This window comes from Protopterus annectens, chromosome 1.part0 (genome assembly GCF_019279795.1).
Source record: "Protopterus annectens isolate FY-2018-M chromosome 1.part0, PAN1.0, whole genome shotgun sequence".
NCBI lineage: Eukaryota > Metazoa > Chordata > Ceratodontiformes > Protopteridae > Protopterus > Protopterus annectens.
In genome coordinates this window covers 1,892,040,891-1,892,063,882 of record NC_056725.1, presented here as the reverse complement: position 1 = coordinate 1,892,063,882, position 22,992 = coordinate 1,892,040,891, and the positions used below count along the sequence as shown (strand labels likewise).

The 22,992-nt window shown below is 40.5% G+C and overlaps 1 protein-coding gene across 1 annotated transcript in view; it reads left to right on the top strand.

Annotated features, from left to right (window-relative positions):
• The window catches only part of SPEF2 (sperm flagellar 2), a 2,540,087-nt gene that overhangs the window by 1,031,422 nt on the left and 1,485,673 nt on the right, over window positions 1-22,992 (top strand). The window contains exon 13 of the mRNA XM_044069998.1: window positions 15,385-15,498. Coding sequence (XP_043925933.1) covers window positions 15,385-15,498 — 114 coding nt within the window. The remainder of the gene's footprint in view (window positions 1-15,384; window positions 15,499-22,992) is intronic.

Genomic DNA, 22,992 nt, shown 5'->3' with positions numbered 1-22,992 from the left:
GGCTCATTTTGTATGCAGCCGAAGGATCGAGTAGGGCTGCAGCTTCAGCGATTGCTCTGAGGAGACAATCCTGGATGCGCCTATGCTCCTTTGCATAAGCCTTCAAGTCTTCCTTTGTTAATGCCCCTTTTGATGCCTCCTCCTTGTTTGGGCCCAAAGTGAAGGAGACACTCACTAGGTGTGAGCAAGAAGGAAAGACCCTGTCTGCCGTAGGAGTCCATTTTTCCGCCCCTTCTAGACCATACCCCAAAGGGAAAAGAGGTGGAAAAATGTGGTTCCGGAAGACTCAGGGAGCTTTCCAATCCACACCTAGTGAAACACCCCCCAGAGGCAGAGGAGGGGGAAGGAATGGAAGACGCCACCCAGGCAGCAGGGGGTCCACAGAACCCGGGCGACAGGGATAGTGTCCCTGGGAAGCCCTTCCAGCACTCCTGATGGGAGGCCCGGCTGTCCTACTCTGGAGGCAGTCGGGGGTCGCTTGGCTTTATACCCAGAGGCCTGGCTAAATCTCACTTCAGATTCCTGGGTAAAAAGCATAATAACCAGAGGATACAACATCCCTCTCTCAGACAATCCTCCCACCCAAAAAAGATTCCCAGATGTTCCACCCACTCTGCGGGATCAGGCAGCCATAGAAATACAAAGGTTATTAGAAAAAAAGAGTCATCCAACCAGTCCCGGTGGACCAAATAGGATCCGGAACTTACTCAAGGTTCTTTTTAGTTCCAAAGAAAACAGGGGACTGGAGGCCGATACTGGACCTCAGCAAACTCAATACCTTTGTGAAGAAGGAGAAATTCCGGATGGTCATGCTACAATCGATCCTTCCGTTTCTTCAAATCAACGATTGGATGTGCTCTATAGATCTCAAGGATGCGTACTACCACATAAAAATGGCCAGGCCATCCAGAGATCAACTGCGCTTCCAGCTGGGAGCCAGTTATTTTCAGTTTCGAGCTCTGCCCTTTGGCCACACCTCAGCCCGCAGGGTGTTCACCAAGTGCATGGCAGTAGTGGCGTCCCACCTGAGACGACCAGGATTCTGGGTGTTTCCATACTTAGACTACTGGCTCCTTACCGCCACCACCAGGCATCACCTATTGCAAGCCACGGACTATACAATCAATCTCTGTTCCCGTTTAGGCATAACGCTGAACTTCAAAAAATCTGCCTTGTCACCCTCACAGCATATATCATTCATAGGAGCGGAATTGGACACTACCTTAACTCTGATCAGGCTTCCCCAAACAAGAGTTTCAGCCTTGAGAGAACAGATTTCTACTCTTCTACAAAGCAAGAGAGTCCCCGCTACACAGGTCTTGAAAGTTTTAGGCATGATGGCAGCTACCCTTATCACGGTACCCCTAGGGAGAATGCACATGAGGATCCTCCAGTGGCTACTCTTCACACAGTGGTCTTACCAATGGCTACCATTGTCACACAACATCCTGCTCACAGAGTCTTGCAAGTGGGATCTTCAATGGTGGATGAACAGCCACGAGCTTACGATAGGCCACCTGTTCGCCCCCCCCCCCATAGCCACAGTGACCACGGACGCTTCTCTGATAGGGTGGGGGGGACTTTTTCAGGGAAGAACAGTTCAAGGCGAGTGGTCGAAAATGGAGTACAGTCTGCACATCAATGTCCTGGAGTTGAGAGCAGTGTTCCTGGTGTTGCAACACTTTCACATCTACTTACCTCTGGGAACAGTTGCAATTCAGACAGACAACATGTCAGTGGTCTGGTACATAAACAAACAAGGAGGAACCAGGTCTTACCCCTTATGCAGAGAGGCCCTGAGAATCTGGCAATGGGCTGTGTCCACTGGACGCTTTCTCATAGCAATGCACATCCCGGGGACGTCCAACGTAATAGCGGACAGATTAAGCAGAGCCATCCTGTTGCCTCACGAGTGGTCCCTCAAAAGTCAAGTAGCGGAAAGGATATTCCACAGATGGGGCCAGCCTTCATGTGACCTTTTTGCATCCCCCTTGAATACAAAATGTAGAAGCTATTTCGCCCTACTACACCCTCCGGGGGGCACCCCCAGGGACGCACTTGTGCACGATTGGCCCCCGGGTCTCCTATATGCCTTCCCTCCTGTTCCACTAATCTCAAAATTTCTGCAGAAAGCCAAAGGTCTGGAAAGGATGATCATCTTGATAGCACCATTCTGGCCTCGACGAATCTGGTTCCCCTTCCTCCAAGCTCACCAAATAGAGGAACCTTGGACTCTGGACCCAGTGCCAGACCTTATGACCCACTCATCAGGAGTTCTTCACCCCTCTCTTTCATCCCTCAAATTGACAGCATGGCTGCTGCACTTCCCAGCTTAGCCAGGTCAGATCTTTTGTCTCCAGCAGTATAACATATTTTGATTTCTTCCCACAAAACCTCCACTAGAAAATTGTACAAGAGCAAGTGGAAACGTTTTGTGTGTTGGGCTTCCAAACAAGGTATAAATCCCTTGGTTGCTCTTATTCATATGGTTCTAGATTTTCTATCTACTCTTTTTCATCAGGGGGCTTCAACATCCACCATAAGGGTACAGCTGGCTGCCATATCTTATTTTCATGTGGGTGAAAGGGGCGCTACAATTATGTCTCACAGACTTTGTAGAGCTTTCATGAAGGGAACTTATCATCTCTGACCACCCATTCGAAGTCCGTTTTTTCCTTGGAATTTCAATCTGATGCTATCCCAACTCATGTTATCACCCTTTGAACCAGCTTCATCATGCCCACTTAAATATCTTTCCTGGAAAACCATGTTTCTTGTTGCAATCACTTCAGCTCGCAGAGTCTCAGAGCTGCAGACACTGTCAATTAGACCCCCGTATCTGATCTTTCACCCGGATAGGGTCACTTTAAGTACTAATCCGTCCTTTCTACCAAAAGTCTGCTCAGAATCTAATCTTAATCAGTCCATAGAACTTCCCACTTTTTTCAGGCACCATACCAATAAATTGGAATACATGTTACACAAATTGGACGTGCACAGACAGCTGAGATTTTATCTGGACAGAACAAAAGAATTCAGGAAATCGGATCAACTTTTTGTTTCTCATGCAGATAATAAGAAAGGACTTGCAGTAACAAAAATCACATTATCCAAATGGCTTTCGGACTGCATAAACTTTGTTTATTCATCTTCCATTTAATCTATTCCACTCAAAGCTAAAATACATTCTACTAGAGCTGTTTCTACTTCCTTAGCCCATGCTGCTCGCTTACCGATAGATACCATTTGTGCAGCGGCTACGTGGGCCAAACCTCATAACTTTATTACTCATTACAAAGTGGACAGGGCCTCCAGGGACAGGGCTTCCTTTGGTTCCACTGTTCTCAGGAATGTTCTCCCGTGAGCCACCCAGGGTTTAGGGTGCTAGGGATGCTACCCGTGTGTAAGACCAAATGGCGAGATTGAACAACTTCACATAAAGAAGTTATGTTCTTACCATAACGTTCCATGTGAGTTGTTCATCTCGCCTTTGTTCTTACATTCCTGCCCTCCTTCCCCCTCCGTGTTCTGGAAGAACAGGTATGACTGGTGGCTGGTTGTCTTTTCTCATGGTCCCCTTGGACTGCCTGTCTCTATGTATGCGTTCATATTCAGACATGTATATATATATATATATATATATATATATATATATATATATATATGTATGCGTATATCTGTCCTTACATTTTTGTGTATATACGTGTATATGTGTATTGATACGTATGCATGTGTAGGCGGGTATGTCTTCTGTTGTTTGGTTTTCATAGCAAACTAGATCTGAAGGTTAGCAGGAGAGGATCATGGGATCATGGGATAGGGACTGTGCCTCGAGCTTCTCTTAGACGCAGAGCTTGGAATGTGGCCGACTCGGAGCCGAGGGATCGGCTCCAAACCCATGTGTAAGAACAAAGGTGAGATGAACAACTCACACGGAACGTTATTGTAAGAACATAACTTCTTTTTTCTTCACAGCTGGCCACTCTTCAGTCCCTGTCAAACACCTCCATGTGGCTGGTTTCTCCAGATTCATGCTATGGAGGGCATTTTGCAAGTGGCAGATTCAGGCATTACCATTAGGAGACATACTTGTATGCACCTTTGTAACTTTGTGGAACCCTACAAGGCATCTTTCATCAATGCACTCTTTGATGGATCTACCTTATTTGTATCCAAATTTAAAGAGGCTCTCTGCAGGAGTTAACAAGATGGGAAACCTTATCTGACATATGGATATGTTTTTCTACCCCTCAGATGACCTCTAGCATTAGACATCACCCACACAGCAGAGGGGGCCCACAAAACCAAGGTTTCAGAGGTCCCCTTTCCTAGAAACATTTCCAGTGCCATTGAATGGTTGCCTGACTGCTGCACTCTGGATGCAGTCAGGGGGGTGCTTATCTCTGTACCCAGAAGCCTGGACATCCATCACCAAATATGTCTGGGTACAGAAGGTAATTGCCAGAGGTTATTACATTTACTTTTCCTGTCACCCATTTATCCAAGAAAAATTCCATGCCTCCACGATGTTCCTCACGGTTCCCACCAGCCATGCACTGACATTTGCCAGGGACTACCTGCTCAATTTATGTCTTCACCAGAGTATCACAGTCAACTATGACAAATCTCATCCCCTTCCCACTCAGACCTTGGAGTTCCTAGGGCTTATCTGGAAACAGTTTCTCAAGTGGCTTGGCTCTCTCAATCCAGATTGCCCAAATTACAGCATCAGGCAACAAATCTACTATCTCGTTGGTTACCACCAACCAAGATTGTACTTCAGCTTCTTGGTTCAAATGGTCTCCATAACACTTCTGCCTTTAAGAAGATAATACAGGAGAGTACTACAGTGGACATTAGTAGTACAATCAACATCCCATGACATCTCCCATTTGAATCACAAAGACTGCAAACAGTATGTATCCTGGAAGATTCATGCACCAGATGTTTTACAAGGCCACCCTTTTGTTCTTCCATTGCCCAAGGCCACGGTGACCACAGATGCATTCCAGCTGGGGGAGAGGCATTACTTGGGACAGCAGTCCAAGGCATGTTGTCCCACTTAGAGACCAACCTTCATGTCAACATCCTAGAGATGAGGGCAGTTTTGCAAGTATTGCAGGCCTTTCAAGGCAGTATTCCTCATGGAACAATTGCCATATAGACAGAAAGACAACTTGTCAGTGGACTAGTAGAGTAAAAGACAGGGAGGAACCCAAATTTACCCATTGTGACAGGAGGCAGTGAGAGTGTGGCAGTGGGTAATCTCTTCCAGCTGCTTTCTTTTGGCAGTGCATATTTCGGGGAAGTTAACATTTTAGCTGACAGACTAATCAGATTTATTCTTCTGCCTCAGGAGTAGTCTTTCAACCCTTCAGTGGTGAAACAGATTTTTGCTGTGCTGTGACTTTTTGCCGTTGCCCTTAATTTCAAATGCAGCAAGTATTTTGCCCTAATCCCCCCCCCACGAGGAGGAATCTTTGAGGGATGCTGTGATCCATGATTGGCCACTCTGGTCTCCTTTGTGTTTACCCTCCTACACTTCTTATATTGAAGTTTTTACAGAAAGCTTATCAGTAGAATAGCAGTGATCCTCATTGCCCCATTCTGGCTTCACCAGTTGTAGTTCCCATTCTTTTGGCCTCATTTGATATACCCCACTTGGGTTCTAGATTCTTCTCCAGATCGTCTGTCTTACCCCTCCAGGCTACCTCACCGAGATACACAAGCCTCGGGTTGATTGCATGGGTTCTCCACTTCCTATGATGGCTAGACAGTCCAGGCATTCCTCTCAGGTTTTATACAACCTTACATCTTCTTATAAAGACTCCACTAGGATAATATACAAGAGCAAATGGAAACTGTTCTGTATCGTGTCCAATGAGAAACACCTAGACCCCTTTTCAGTACCTGTTCTTGTGATTTTAGAATTAACATTTGGCCTCCATTTTCCGTAATGGAGCACGTTATTGTACAACCAAGGTTAATTTGGCTGCAATCTCCAGTCTTCATGTAGGTAAATATCATTTGTTCTTGGCCTCGCTTAGATTATACAAAGCCTTTCTCAAATATACATTTTTACTCAAGCCACCTATCAAGTACCCCACCTCTCCTTGACACTTGACAATTTTTCTCCAGGCCTTAAATCTACTTCCATTTGAACATGCAGTAAAAGATGATTTAAAATTTTTGTTTTGGAAAACTATTTTTCTAGTTGCTATCACATCTGCTAGACAAGTATTGGAACTCCAGGCTTTGACTTGCCAGCCACTTTATATCATTTTTCATAATGGCAGGGTTTCTCTTTGCACCAACCTACTTTCTTTTGAAAGTAGCTTCTGAATTTGTCATTAATTGATCTATTGATTTATCAGTTTTCTTCCTAAAATTCTCCAATAACGGAGAATGTATGCTTCATTTGCTGGATGTGCACAGATAGCTGAGATTTTATCTCCATAGAACAAAAGTTTTCAGGAAATCAGACTAGCTGTTTATTTCATTCTCAAAAGCTGAACTGGGACAATCTGTATCTAAAGTTACTTTAGCATGGTGGCTCACTGAATGTATTTCTTAATTTTATAAACAGAAAGGTTTGACTTTATCAATACCACCAGGTTCTATAAGGTACTGACCTATATATAGATGACATTTGTGCTGCTTTTACTTTGTACATTGTTCATACCTTCAATACTCATTACAAATTGCATATCCTTTCTAGGAATAGGGATGCTTTCACTTCTGCATTTCTCTGCAATATACTTTCACAAGACTCAGACACAATGGTTGAGGAATGGATGAAAAAGACAACATCAGATACAAAAGTTATATGCTTACCATAATGATGGATCTGTGTTGTCTGTTTTCATCCTTCCCCAACCAATCCTTCCTACTTCCCTTTAACATTGGAAGAAGACATTCATATGGTCTTCTGGTATGATCAGGAGGTATACCGTTTTGGCCTCCTTCCTTTTTCAACTCCAAATACTTTTTTGTCATGCTTCTAGACATTTATATAATTGTTTCCTTTCTACATGTTGACATCAAGGGGCCAAATCAATCTGAGGTGATCTGGGGCTTGGAAGGGGATTATGGGTAAGGGGAGGAGCTTTAGCTATGGATCCAAAGTCTGAGATGTGGCTGAAGTCAGATCTGAGGTTGGATCTGAAACCCAATGCTTGAGCAAGGATCAAAACAAACAACACAGATGCAACATTATGGTGAGTACATAAGTTTTGTTTTTATGCTGTACCAGAGAAACTGAAAGGAACAGACAGTATTAAATTAATGAAAGCACAAAGAAGCAACTGGACTGGTATTCCACAGAAGGAGCTTTTAATTGAGAGGGCACATTGTGTGTATGCTCCAAACCTGGTCATGAGAAAGCAGACAAGACCTCTAATATTAAAGTCGCAATCCTACAAGCAGAAAGAGTTGATTCTGACAAAACTGTGTCAGAAGGGTAAAGTACTAAAAGTTGCAGACAGTAGAGTTTTTGTGGAAAATGATTACTCACTGTAAACCAGGTAGAAGAGGAATAAATTTATTCAAACACTCAGGGAGTGTTTAGAAGCAGTTGTGAGATTCAAGCTTCTGTATCCATCTATCTTCGGAATATTTTTTTCCTGGAGGGTCAAAGTCATTTTTTGATGCAGAACATACTAAGGAGGAAATACAAAAGTTTGTCCATCAAAAAGTGAGCTATCAAAAAGAAGGGGATACTCCTTCTTATTTGTCTGATAACAAAGCTCATAGGAAGACTATGTCAGTGAAACCTATTGCAGTGTTCTAACCGAAAATGCTAGAGACTGAAAAAAGTACAGGAGTTGAGTAGAATCATAAGTTGATTGGAAATGAACCTGAGATTGGAATTGGGAGATGGAGATCCGCAGGAAGAAAAAGAACAGCTTGGAAATTAATGAATAAATGTGGGATTACAAAGCATCACTCACATTTGTGAAGTATGGCAAAACAAAAAAAAAACTAGAAATATTGGACTTTTTTGACTTTGTTGAACTTGTAAGGAACTCCAAAGCATATGCCATACTTCATGTCATTAATGTTTTGAGGAACATTAGGAAGAGGGAAAGAGGAAGGAAAGAGGTAACTGTAAGTAAAACATTTTGTTCTTAACAGTATTTTTTATAAAACATGACATATACTGCACATTATATTATAAAGCTTTTTCAGTTATTTTGTACATAATAGAGATACTAAAGTAAACAGGTGCATTTTTTCCTTCTACAGATTTTCTTCTTGCTCAGTTTTAAAGAAATATAGGCAGTACAATGTAAAAAGACAAGAAAGCCTGGACAAAAGAGCATGATATAACCAAAATTCTAATGCTTTTTTAAAGTTTTTTAAGTGTAAGCAAGTAAATAAAAGAGCATTGAATGTAATGAAAGATTTTCCTTTAGCAAATAAATGTTCACATTGCAATGGGAAGCTTATAGCTGAAGGCAACTATGTACCTGGTTCTCATGTTCTATGGAGACAAGCAGATAAGGGCAATAAAATCAGAATACTTTTTCTTTCAATGGGTAAAAGATAATGTTTTCTGAAAGCGCTGAAGTTGTTTTCTTCATCTGGGAGAGGAATAAAGATAAGACAAAAGCAGACAGCACTTAGTGTAAGCAGAATCACAGGCTGTACCATGCATCTTAGCATGGATAACCCTCATTATAGGTCAATTCAAGTCTGTAGGTATAGCTCTCAATCTGCATTAATTGTTCCTATAAGGAGGGTTAAACTTCATTATTTGAAGGCATACATGGTTTTATTACATTTGTATTAGGTTATTACGTTATGGGAGTGTTCTGGGTGTGTGTTTATTTTTTGTTTGATGGTTTTCATTAAAACAAAAAAACTTGTAAAATGTGACACACATTCAAATGGCTATGACAAGAAACAACTGTATAAAAGATCAACCTACAAACATTAGTGTATGCACGTAACACAATAGCCAACACTAGACACTAAAAAGCTGTTATACATAACAGGTGAGAATAATAAATTTTTATCATAATGGCAACACTTTCCATATTATCTTTGAATGTGAATGGTCTTACAGGTATATACAAAAAAGAAAGAGAAGTGAATATGACAATTGCAGAGTGCAAATCACTATGCTACAGGAAACAAACCTATGGAAAGAAGTGAGCATGTGAATTTTATAAAGAAAGTATTTCAAGATGGTTATTCAGTAGAATATCTGGGATAAAGGAAAAGGAGAATACTTATTTTGATTGCTAGAGGAGATCCAATACTGATAGAAAAGGAAAACTTATATTAATGGTTGATTTGTAGTAGTAAGTCGCTATTGGCAAAGGAAGAATGTTATGCTAGCATGTATTTATATTCCACCTAAAACTGCTGCAATGGAGATAAAGAAAATGCTGAGAGAGGTAATCAGCTTTCAGCAGAGAATATTACTTATATTTGGGGACTGGAATTTGATTTGCATCAGTGAGGATGTATCGAGGTGGGGCTAGAAGGGAAAATATAACAAAAGTGGATAGATTTTTGAAGAAATTTATGAAAATATTTAATATGGAAGATATGAATTTAGAATAGGAGCTAGGAGAGAATTTACATAGTATTCTCCAAGGAACAAAAACTGGGCTAGGCTAGGCAGAAGTTATATTTCACAGGAACATTTGCATTTAATTGAAAGTTCTGATACATATCCAATAACTATTTCAGATTGCATGCCAATAACAACTGAAATAAAAATGAAGGGTAAGGTAATAAAAATGAGACAATGGCACTTCCCCACCTATCTGTTAAACAGAGAGGAATTTAAGGGATGGGTAGTGGAAATTATTTAGGATAAGGAGATAAAGATAAGGAGGAGTTATAAGGAAAGGTAGAAATTGCTTCAGAAAAAATATAACTAGAGAATGGAATAAAATAAAGGTGGAGTTTAAAACTAGGGTAGAGATAAAGGAAAAATAGATGTGTTTTAGAATTAATAAAAATTATTTAGAGGGACTGACAAAGGTTAAAGTATGACAGAATGGGGATGTCTCACAGAACAAGTAGAGGCACAACTGCAGAGTACTAAAGAGAAAATAAGAGACTATTTCTGTTGTAAGCATGAGTTTAGAAAGATAGCCGTTAAGCAACTGTTTTTTTTATTCATATATTCATTTATTCATAGACTGTTACTAGGCTAATGACTCAGGTGGCCTTTCTAACCCTATCCAAGTTTTTCTGAAAGAATAATGATGTCCTGCATCCAAGTAGGACATTGAGGGCCAGGCATTTATAAACTGCCTCTATCCATAAGGGACATGGGTGCCAGGCCTGGTGTAAATTTCCTATTCCCTATCCTCTTGTCTAGGTTTTGCTTAAACTGGGTTATAGAAGAACTCAGCTTTGCATGGATGGGAAGCCTGTTCCATAGGAGGGGCAGGCTCTGGGACTCTAACTCCAGAGCACAAAAGTTTTTAGCACAACAGCTCAGGCAACAGAAAGTAGAAAGGGTTGTTGTTAAGCCTTGGGAGCCCATAACAAGGAAAATAACCAGAGATCCTGTTGAGGTGTCAGAAATATTTCAGACATTTTATGAAAATCTGTATAAAGCCGAGAAATGTAAAAATCAAGAAAAACGATAAATGGAAATGTTTAAGGAAGAATTAAATATGCCAAGGCTAAGGGTAGATGAGTCTCAATTACTAACAATTAGGATAAGAGGAGATGCGATAAAAATAGTGATGCATAACCAAATAGAAATAGTGATGCATAACCAATCTACAGGAAAGTCTCCTGGAATTCCTATGGAAGTCTGGAAGCTAGGAGGGAAGAAAGTGGTAAAAATCTTGAAGGCTGTGTTTATCATTGTTTTAAAAGGAGGAGAAGCGCCAAGATGTTGGAAGAAAGCTGTGGTGGTGGTAATACCTAAAGACGATAAAGACCCATCAGATCTAGCTTTGTATAGGTCCATTTATATTATAAACCATGATTATAAAGTGTTTATGTCTATAATGGCTAAAAGAATGGCAAAGTTGACACCAAAATTGATAGATATGGATCAATGCGGTTTTGTGGAGTGGAGGTAAAATTTGACAACATTAACTGAATAGTGATGATCCAGAGGGAAACAAAATGTGAAAAAAATGCAATTGTTGTTGGTGGGTCTTGATGCAGAGAAAGCATTCAGCAGAGTAAGCTGGGATGTTATAAGTAGGGCAATTGAAATGTTTGTGTCCCTGACAAAATAATAACGTTAATTAGAAGGATATATGAGGGATTGGAGGCAACAATTAAAATGAGGGATTCCTCTCTGCTAAGTTCTGTTTTTCAGAGGAACCAGGTAGGGGTGTCCTCTTTCCTCTTTGTTATTTGCATTATATTTTGCACCACTGGCAAAGAAAATAAGGGACTCAGAAATCCAAGGATATAATTGAGATGACAATTACGAAAAGTTGGCTTTATTTCCAGATGATATTATTTTGTACCTGATAAAACCAGTAAAGTATATTTCAGTGTTGAACATTCTGAGACAATTTTAAGTCATTACAGGACACAAAATTAATGAAGATGAAATAAAAGCAATAACTGCAAACTGTGTACCCACAAATTAGTTAGTTCAGCAATATCCATATTTATGGGGACATGATAAATGGAGTACTTAGGAATGTGGATTAAAAGGGATTCTGTTATGGCAGGTATATGTGGGAAGAGACTAAAAAACATAATAAAAAACTGAGAAACTGGAAACTGTTTTATGGATATGGATAGCAGTAAAATGTTTTAGTCCCTTTAGTTTTATACACAGGTAAGACATATTTTATCAACTAGAGGAGAAGTGTGGATAGCAATTAATAAAGGTTAAAAATATTATCTGGGAAGGGAAGAGGGTACGAGTGAAGTGTGATAAGTTGATCCTTTAAGGAAGAACAAGGTGGCTTGGGATTACCTGATCTGAGGGGATATTTCAGAGCTACAGAGTTAAGGCTCCTATGCATAGCACAAACAGAAAGCTATAATTCAAAGTGGAAAGGTATGATGATGAAACAGGGGGGGGGGCTCACGAAATAAGGGGGAACTGGGATTCTGGATGCAGATCCTCAAGTAGAATATCAATAATCATACAGCATATTATATTCTTAAAGTAGCAGAATGCATTCTGGGCACTAAGCCAACACAGAAATGGAGAAAGGAGATTCTGCAGATAGGAATGACTGCAATTAGGGGTACAGAGAGTATGCAAGAGGGCACTGGAATTTACTGGAGAAAACTAGCAAAGGAACCAAGGTATTGGGAGCAAATAATTAGAGAGGGAAAGGTAACAGAATGGGAAGAGGTCTATAATTAATTTGCACTGCAAGCTTGAGATTGCCTTCCCTGTCAAGGATTGATATCAGAGTATAGGTAAAGAGAATGCAAAAGGGGAACTCTATGTGAAAGACCAGCATTAGTAGAGTTCTTAGTAAAACCTAGAACAGAAGCCACTTGTAAAAAAGGGATAATTAGTATGACATACAAAATATTGCACAATAACTATAGGAATTAATCATAGGAGATTAGAAAGGCTTGGAAAGAGAGATCAGATAAGCAATTCCCAGGGAAACAATGGATGGATATATGTCTGTATGCCTCCCAAATATGCAACAAAGTCTAGAAAATTTAGGATCTTTGCTTAGAAGTGTTTGCATAGATATTTTTATACCCCAACCAGACTCCAAAGACTTTTTCCTGAGGAAGATTTCAAATGTTGGATGTGTGATGGGGAAGAAAGAGGTAATTGAGAACATATTTTTTGGGAGTGTAATGAGTTGGCAAACTTTAAAATTTCCCTGCAGACTACTTTGTCAGAAATACTGGGTGAGCAAATTGGTGTAACTAAGGAAATTTTTTGAGCTGTGATACAGAATTGGAATTGCCTATACATAGTAAAGCCTTGTGGAGTTTAATTCTGCTGGCTGACAGAAAAGCAATTATTACAACATGTAAATCAAAGTCTAAATCAACTGTACTAGAAACAGTGAATATAATAACAGAGATAAAAGAACTGGAAGTGGAATATTTAAAACAGGGTAGCAGCAAATTGCATAGAAAAAAATGTGAATTGTGGGAATAGTACATGCAGAGAAATGTTTTAGGGGAGGAATATGGTTTAAGAAAAGGCAGGAATGAGCTATGTAATGTTTGACTGGCAATGACTGTATAGAAGTTTATATGTGATGTATAATGTGGTTTAACATTAAAATCTTGATGTCAGAATGTACGCATATGAACACTTTGAACTACAGATGTTTGAATAGTTCATATGTGTACATTCTGAATGTTTGAACGTTTATATTAGTGAATGTCCTGTGCACTCACTAATATAAATTTGAAGGGATGTACAGAGATCGCAGTACAGTGTGGTTAGGGAAATACATCCCTTTCCTCACTGTAGTGCGATCTCGGAGTTGGAATATATAGTTAGAAGGGGTGTGGGGGGACTTGGAATTAGGGATTTACAGCAAGGGTGGCATTGTCGATAATTGCCGTAAAATGTTGAATTCAACTTTTTTGGCAATTACTGCAAATTTTCAACTTTCTGAATAGTTGAAAATCTGCAGATTCAACAATACAGGTCAACATTTAATTACAAATTTGTTAAAAAATTTGTCATTTTAATAGTAAACCGTATAATGTGAGTGGCCACGGTGGTGCAGCGGTAAGCAAAAGGTTCTCTGGTTCGATTCTCAGCTGGGGTGCCTTCTGTGTGGAGTCTGCATGTCCTCCCTGTGGTTGCGTGGGTTTCCTCTGGGTGCGCCGGTTTCCTCCCACATCCAAAAGACATGCTGTAGGTGGATTGGACATTCCAAATTGGCCCTAGGTGTGAGTGTGTGCATGTGTGTGTCTTCTGTGGAAGGTTAGGCGCCGGGCTGGCACCTCGACACCATAAAACTCCACTGTCAATCATGAGCAGACAGGTGATCTGCTGTGGTGACCCCTAACTGGGAAAAAGCCGAAAGAAGAAGAAGAATAGCAAACCGTATAATGCTTGCAACTGAAAATAAGACACTATGGTTTGTTTTCATTTATATAAATGTATGATCGCCTATGTCATAAATGATAATTCAATAAAGACGTTTCTTGTTTAAAAAGTGTATTAGAGATGTTTTGGGCATTAATTAATGCACAAGAGAGAGTGGAGGTATCAGGAAATGTTATGGATGTTTTGTGATAATGTCTCCTTCGACATGTATCTGTAGAAAAAGCCATGGCTCGGAGCTATGATCTATATAAAATACTTAAATGCTCTGTGTCTTCTTTCATCTCTTCAGGTTCCTGAAGTATGGCTGCTGCTTAGCCTACAAGGCCTCAAATAACTCTGTGCTGTTTGATCTTCTACATGTTTACAAAACCATTAACACTACTAATACCCATAGAGGAGACCTGCATCATAAACAGAACATGCTTTGGGATTGATATTTCTCAAAAAAAATCCTTTCCTTAGAACAGACTTTACCTACATATTAAACAAAATAACTTTTGTTATTAAGGATATAAAATAAAGCACTTCTTCATTCAAACCAAGGACAGTAGTCTGCTGCTGCCGCCTCTTAGGTTATCCTGTTGGGACCAGGTGGTACTCCAATGCTGCTGGATTGTTGTACTATGTACAGCTGAGAGAGAGGTGGTTTGCATACAGTGCTTACATAATGGGTCAAGACCATGAATTTGGTCTTGCTCTGCTGTATAAAAATCATTATGAATTGCTAAGAGGTTTGGTATGCTGGTATACTGTGCACTAGCCTGCTTCATGCTTCCACTACTAAAATCTGAATGCCTAAAAGCTGACAATGTGCAGTGCTAAAAACTAATGCCCAAAACAAAAAATAGGGAAAAATCAAACTGTAAGCATTTGTTTTCATGGGACCAAGCCCCCTGAGCTTCCTGGATTGGGGAACTCCACACCTACCAAATATATGCATACCAACCTCTGGATGCACAAAATCTCCCAAAACAAAGTAATTGGCTAGAACCCACACTGTAGTGAGTTTCCTTGGAAAACAGGCATCAGTGTTTTGTGTATGACACTGAGGTAATGGTAACTTGACAATGTATACAGAAGTTCCACTCCACTGCACACCAATGACTATGAATATGGCTGGGGTATTTTTGCATATTTCAGAATATCTGCAGCAAACACTAAAACAATGCAAATCTACCTTCCATGAAATGTATATTCAGAGATGAATTTGTGTCTTATATGAAGTGAGTAGTCAGAGAATAATCATTTAGCCAAAACGTAAGCTGCATGCAAAAGAACTAAAAGTTAACCAGTTTAAAGAAAATGGAGACTTATGTATTCAGTAAGCTACATTTGTTGGTATGCACAAAATAAAATGGATTTTGACCATCTTGATGCTCATCATATTTTTCCAGGATCAAAAAAATCTGCAGATAGCTCCAAAGATAAAAAGGGCAAAGACTCTGCTGCATCCTCACCAAAAGGAACAAGTGCAAAGGGCTCTAAATCTCGCTCAACTTCAAGGGAAGGTAGGATGAAATTGAAAGTGTAGTTTGCAGTTTGTGTCCTGTTCATTTTATTTATATGTTGCTCTGATCACTCATTAAAAAAGAATTTGAGAAAAGCAAAATAAGTTACTTTTCATGGTTGTATCTGCATTGATTTTGTTTCATATTCATATTCACTGGTACAGTAGAGAGTTGATTATCTGAACGTCGTTTATCTGAAATGTCAGTTATCCGAATGCAACCTTCCAAAGTTTTCGGGTAGGAAAAATAAATGTAATATGTAGACATACATATTGACTTGTGCATGTTTTTTTAGCCTGTAGCCCACTCGTGTGAAAAATATTCTTTATTGTGCACTGGAATCGCTGGACGGTTGAAAAGTGTATTGCCTGCATGCAGAAAAAAGATTTTAGAAGTTTTTCATCCGGTTCAATTATATGTTTTATTATCTGAAGAGTTTGATTATCCAAACTACCCTAGGTCCCAATTAGTTTGGATAATTGACTCTTTACTGTACTATCATTGTATGTTTTGTGGCTTTCATACTTCTTTCATTTTGTTTCATAATACATTTTAGGGCATATGATTATTTATTCATCTTACTGCACTAGATTTGCACCAAAACAGCAGTGATGACATTAATTCAAGACAATTATTTTGGCAGCATTTATCGTATTACGGACTTACAAAGCACCATGGATGCTGCCCATTTTTCTGCTGTAGCAATAACCTCCTTTAAAAATTATTGCTAAACCCCTCACATACAAGCTATCCTGACAGGTACATAATTCTGTTCATGTATTTATTTTTATTAGTTAGCCAGGTAAGTGAAATGATTCAAAGGACCTCTATGACTTGTGCCATGAATAAGCAGGTAAATATACATATATAGTACAAATCTTGAAAGAAATAGTGTTACATAGAATGCAGAAGGCATATAGTTTTAGAGATCGTAGTTCATGTAACTACAGGCTTATACAGCATAAAGATTGTAAAGAAGGGACTTAAAAAAACACAGACAAATGACTGGTGTCAAAGCCATGGATTATTTGTTTTTTGTATTATTTTTAAAGACTGTAAAACAATCATTGTAATAATTTGGAACTTTACTCCAGTCATCTACTGAAAATAGGTTCCTAACCAGTCATACTGTCCCGGTAATCAAATGTCAATAAATAAATAAAACTCATTGCCCTTTGGGAAACTGCCTATGCAAGTTAATTATTCCATCATTAAAATATCCCTAAATGTTGATCCAGTAGTAAGGGACATGGGAAAATATGTACAGAGCAATCTGGCTTTTGACCAACATATAGCTAAGATAATAAGAAAATCCCTCTATGTCACCCAACTTATAAGTAAGGTTATGGCTTCCAGGTTCAAGGATGTTATAGTACCACACTACTCAGCCCTTATCGGACCTATCATTGAATACAATATCTCCTTTGATGAGTATCTAATCAGACACTTGCAACAGTTGGAATGTCCACAAATATTTCTCACCAGGAGAATTCAGGGCATGAACATCCTGTTCTACATTGATCGCCTAAAGGCTCTGTCTCTATATTCAGTCTCCTACAGGCTGTTGACAGGGTATTTTTGCCTAACTTACAGGGCTTGCTCAAACCCAGCTCTGATTGATCTATTGCACATGCACAAAACAAACAGCACTAGAAGCACTAGATACAGGGGTCTGAACTTCACTTGTGACATAAACTGAATATGCTGGAGAGACAGGCGTGTCCCATGGATGAAAAGCACTATTGAATAGGATTTTCATCCATGTAAAACAGAGTTCATACCTGACCCTATTCAAATAAAACCTTGACAATTGGATGGGAAATAGCAAATTTACCCATGGTCTTTCCCCCGTATCTACTGTGGACAGAGGCTGTCAATAACAAACGTATTATCCAAACAGCCCCCTACAAATCCTTAGCTACCTGCCTACTAACATGTCCACCCTTGTATAACACTTAGGACTGAAATGAGTTGTGGTGTGCGGGTGGCCTGTAAGAGCCCTAGTGGTCATTAGCCTAGTAACAATGTATGAACCTATGAAGTTGTACAATCTAAGAAATATATCACAATGAGCAGGGAAAATCATATTCCTATAGTATGTTATTTTGGGAGGTTTACTGTAATGATAAATCATAAGAGCTAGGTTTATTGACCTTGTGTATTCTTGGATCAGCCATCCCCACTAATGTAGAAGGATAAAGTTTAGGCTATGGCCCAGATGACCCACGTTCATGTACCAGCATGGCCACCTGCTTTGATATACTGACCAGACATTGGGATATCCTTGACAGAAGATCCCTAAGATGAAGAATACTGCAATAGTGAAGAGATGGTTATCTATTATTATGATAAGATTCTACACAACTGTACTTTCTCCAGGTCATTCAAGTTGGGGGGTAGGGATGTCTTGATCAGGATATGCATTATATTTGAAAAGTTAAAGATGACTGTGGTCAGATAACTCTTTGGACCTCTTACTAGTATTACATGCTCATGATTACTAATAATTTAGCAAAGGTACTTTAATGTAGTTCAGAAAGGCACTTCAATACCATGATCTCATTTGTCTGTATCAAGTTCATCATGTCAGCTCTGGGTCTAAGTGACCTTCTCCTGCATCTCTGTAGGTTATAGCTGGTAAACATAAGGGATTACAACCAGCTTCACCAGCAAAATTTTTTATGAGGCACATAGATTGCCATTTGTGCCCTTGTGGTCTATGTGTTCACATCCTCAGGACATCACCTTTTCAAAAATGATTAATTACTTCAGGGAATGTTTTGGTCATCCTTGTAGCAGCTTATTCTCCTACCAAAATATTCAGGAATGTGAGGAAGCTTGTGTAGTTGAAATGGATAGTACCTAATTTATTCTCAAAGTTGCAAGACGTTAAGAAAGTAAATTATACTAACTTAGGTTTCAGCACACAAAAGCATGGTGAATATTACAAGGCAAACCAAGAAGAAACTGTGCAGTGTGGAAGGTGTGAAGTTCACTCCTTGAATTATGCACCTAGTTCACTAATAAAAATCAAACTGTAAAATGTGTACTACAAAATAATAAAATAGAAAATAGTAGGCAGTCAACAGTTGAGTTAAAAATGTAATATCTTTTATTGAAACACAAACTTACCACAGATTTATCTTTTTGAATATTACAGACCCCTTTACAACAGACCAAATCTTTACAACAACCCCCATAAACCATATCCAACAACAGTCTTTCTCTCTTTGTCTGTCTTCTCATCCTTCTGTCTAAGGATGGTAAATTTATTCTTCTGGCCATGAAACTCTCTGATAGAAGTAAAGGAAAATCCTACGGTTACTCTCCAGTGCAGTGAGAGCCAGTAGCGTCTTGGTTTATTCTGGACTTGGAGTCACTCTGTGTTGATTCCTGATGCAAAGTCACATAGGTGGTAAATCCATGGTAACTTCCCAGGCAGATAAAAGGGAGAAGAGATCCGGGTTAGAATTTATAACAGCAGGTTAAACTTCATTAAGAAGGAGCCTGGTGATGGTTCAATGTAGTTCAGTCCTTTTATTGGAATTCATTAGGCAGATGAGCGCTTTTTTGAGTCAGTGTTACAATGAGTGCTTATTTGTAATGAATACTAATGGGTGGGTATTTGAATTAGCTCAACCCCCAAAGTGTACCTTAGTTATAGGAAGAACCAAGGTGGTGACTTTGAGTGTGGAGAGCTGCACTTAATTATTAAACAAACACTGGAGACGGCAGAACAATATGCTCCGAATATTAAGTCACAGTCACTTTTCATTTAGTAAGACACAGCAGTCAAAGAAACGATAAAACAATAGATTCTCTCCCACTTCCAGAAACTATGCTCCAGGTTTAAAAAAGATCACCTTTATTGTTACAGAAGGCAAGCACTTCCACCGTGTGGGCTTCCTCAGGCCAAGTTAAAACAATTTTATAAAAGCATAATTATTAAACTTTCAGGTGCTGAAATTCTTATCAACAATGAATAATGTGAAGGGCAAGGTACTAACAGTCATGCCCTTGTTCTTAAAATAGTACCTAAAATAGTACATAGAAAGGACCTTATCCTGGGAATTCTGTTTGATACAGTATGTAAAAGTCAAGCATATTACTTTTGTTCAGTCCTTATCTTCATATATAAAATGGTGATCTGATGTTGTCAATTTTCATTTTATCCTCCACTGATGGGTTTAGTTCTGATCCTCAGATCCAGCTTGGCCATTACTAAAGCTCGTGGTAACCAAAAGCTCTCAAACTTCTCCCTTACCCGTAATGCACCAACCCTAAGCTACCAGCGACCTCAGATAATTTTTGCCACTTTTTGCTAAAAGACGTGGTCAGCCTAGCTCTCAAGTTTTCACAGATAAGTGACAGTTCTTTCATTCAAAAATCTTCTAAAACGTAATATTTTCATATATTGTATTATCATGTCTTACATTTCTTAACCCTTTCCCTTATATGAGTTTGCAGTTCTTCAGTTACCATAGTTGGTAATTTACCTTTCCCTTTTATCCTTTATCTAGCCCTCTGAAGTTGTACTTCTATCTTTTATACCTTCGTGTAGTCTTCTCTTACCATTGTTGGTAAATTTTTCCTGTCTTTGCTCTGTAAAAAAATTATATAAATAAATAAAAATAAAAAACTGCCTTACTTAATCTTTCCATTTTATTACTGCTTGTGTAATGGCGGAAAAAGGCCCATCTGGGTTTAAGAAGTGTGTGAAGTGTAGGCACAAGCTACCACTGTCAGATGCCTACACACTATATGTTTATTGCCTATGGCCTCAACACCTACAAGAGGATCGTTTGATTTGCCATAAATTCAATCCTAGGGCTCTAGTGGAGAGGAAAATAAGCTTACATTAAAAGGATTGTTACCATTTTCGTTTGGAGAAGTGATATCTGGGGCTCAATCCCCCAAATGAAAAACAAAAGTAGTTAAGCCTGCATTTCTGAGGCTTTCTACCTCATCCACCTTGGTTTTGGAGCAGTCTGGGAAAAGGCCTAAGGTGGATCCAAAATAACCCAAAGTTCTTCACCTTCAGATCCGAGGAAGAAAAAAGGGATGGATTTGACTATCTTGGATCAGACAAAAAAAAGCAATTGGATCCAACTGCCTTGAGTCCTGTAGTTCTTTCCAGGACCAGATATTCACCGTCCATTGATCCTGTACCTTTTAGGTTACCTTCACCCTATTTGGAATGACACTGGTCCAAGTCTCGATGTGAGAGTGTTCAATCTCGCCTTTGTTCTTACACATGGGTTCGGAGCCGATCCTCGGCTCCGTGCCGGCCGACTGCAAGCTCTGCATCGAGAAGAAGCTCGAGGACATCTAATACCCACAATCCCCCTCTGCCTTTACCTCAGATCTAGTTTGCCGCTGCTGCATTCGCATCGCTGGAGGCTAGCTCGAGGGTTTTCAGATAAGATTTTAACTTTTTTGGTTAAATTTTCAAGAGAACTTGTTTAAGATCACTAGTTATTGTAGTTAGTGTATGGTGTGTGAGTAGAGACAGAAATTCTCGGTACCGTTAACTTAGTTTAACTTAGTTTAACTATATAACTGGTATAGAGTTTTTCGGGGCCTACCACCCCTACTTGGATTGACAAACGGACTTACATATCTACCGGATTTGACTGTTTTTCCTGGATTGACTGTTACTGGACTTGACTGTTTTTTCTCTTACTTCATTATGTCTGAGAAAATGAAATCTGGTTTCAAACGTTGCCAGTGTGGCCAAAAGATGTCGGTCACGGACAACCACAGTTCCTGTGTCTACTGCCTTGGCCCTCTCCACTTACAAGAGGACTGTTCTATTTGTCACTCTTTTAGTGGGAGGGTCATGACAGATAGGCGCAGGAAACTGATGGACAGAGGTTTGTTGAAACCCTCTTTCCAGGAGGCTCTGGATGCTTCAGACCAGGCATCCAAATCCTCGAGGGAATCGAAGACGTCGGAGCCCAAGTCATCGGCTCCGAGCTCTTCGGGCAAAGTTAGATCACCGGTTCCACAGACTTGGGCCGAGTGTTCAACTGTTGGCAGTTTCCGAGCCTCGAGTCTTGGAACCGGTGACGGAGCTCCCTCCACCGACTCTGCTGAGGTCGGCTCCGTCTTCGATCCCTTCGACTCGTTCTTCCAGGGCCCTTTCCGACACCGATGTGGACCGTGTGGTGCAGAAATTGATGGAGCATACGGCCCTATCCAAGCTTATCTCGGTCTCCTCTCAGTTGATGTCGAGACTTGAAGGCCTGCCACTATCTCCATCTGTTCCTCCTCCGAGACCTGTCCAGTCTTCGGAGCCGGAAGAAGCTGAACTGATGATTGTGGAGCCCTCGGTGCCAGAACCGTCCTTTTCTCGGTCGGCACGTTCACCTCGACTCCATCCGATCCGTACTGGAGTCTCGGGCGAAGATCCATCCTTGGTTCCGGGACCGAGTCGGACCGATGTTTGTTCCGACGCCTCTCGGGCCTCGGCGGATTGACTCGATTCCGTCCTCGGGTCTGTGCCTTCGTTCCTGTTTCGGGATTCTTCCCATTTCTTCGAACCGAGATACCTCGACTGGGACCCGGGGCCTTCGACCTCATGAGGAAGGTGTTGTCTACCCAGACAACCACATCAGCAGGAACAGCTTCTCCCCACAAAGGACCGTTATCCTCCTCTGCACCCACGGCCACGCCCAAGCGTCGGGCACCAGTGTCTCAGCCACCCCTGGAGGGTGCCCCCTCTTCTCGGAGGCTTCTTCGGATGCTCCCACGAAGAAGTCCCTAGGAAAAGATTGTGTAAGAGGAGACACTTGGATTCTCCACAAGAATCCTTGACATCTGATACTGACTTAGATGAGTCAGAAGGGTCCCCTAAGTCACCTTCAGAAGATGTCTCTTTTTCTGACATCTTGGAGATCCTAAAACAGAGAGGTGACTGGCAAGCCCTCCCCCCTTCTGAGGATGAGTCAGTTTTGCTGAAGGCATTTGGTGCTCGCCCTTCCTCCTCCTGGGTCACTCCGCCTTGATGAGTTAATGGAGTTGATTGCTCGAAGGGCGTGGGAGACACCTGACATGGTGGAACCTGTCCCTAGGAAGCCAAATAAGTACATTACGGCACCACAGGACAAGGCTTACCTCACCAAAGGAGTTCCAGTAGATGCCATGGTGGTGGCAGCGGCCACGAAAAAGGAGATGTCGGAGTCTTCCTCATCTGTCCATCTGCCTAACAAACATTCTAGGACCATGGACAGATACGGGAAGCGCATTTTCAGTTCAGCGGCTTTCTATGCCTGAACTATTTGACGCATTTTACACGTTTACAGAGGGATCTAGTCAAAGAGTTGGGAGATACCCACCAGGGTACTACAGATGCTGCTGTTTCAGAGAAAGTTACAGCGCATCTCAACACCCTTACTTCCATTGTAAACTCGTCCATGAGGCTGATATCCTACGCAGCGAAGGATCGAGTAGGGCAGCGGCTTCAGCGATTGCTCTTCGTAGGCAATCCTGGAT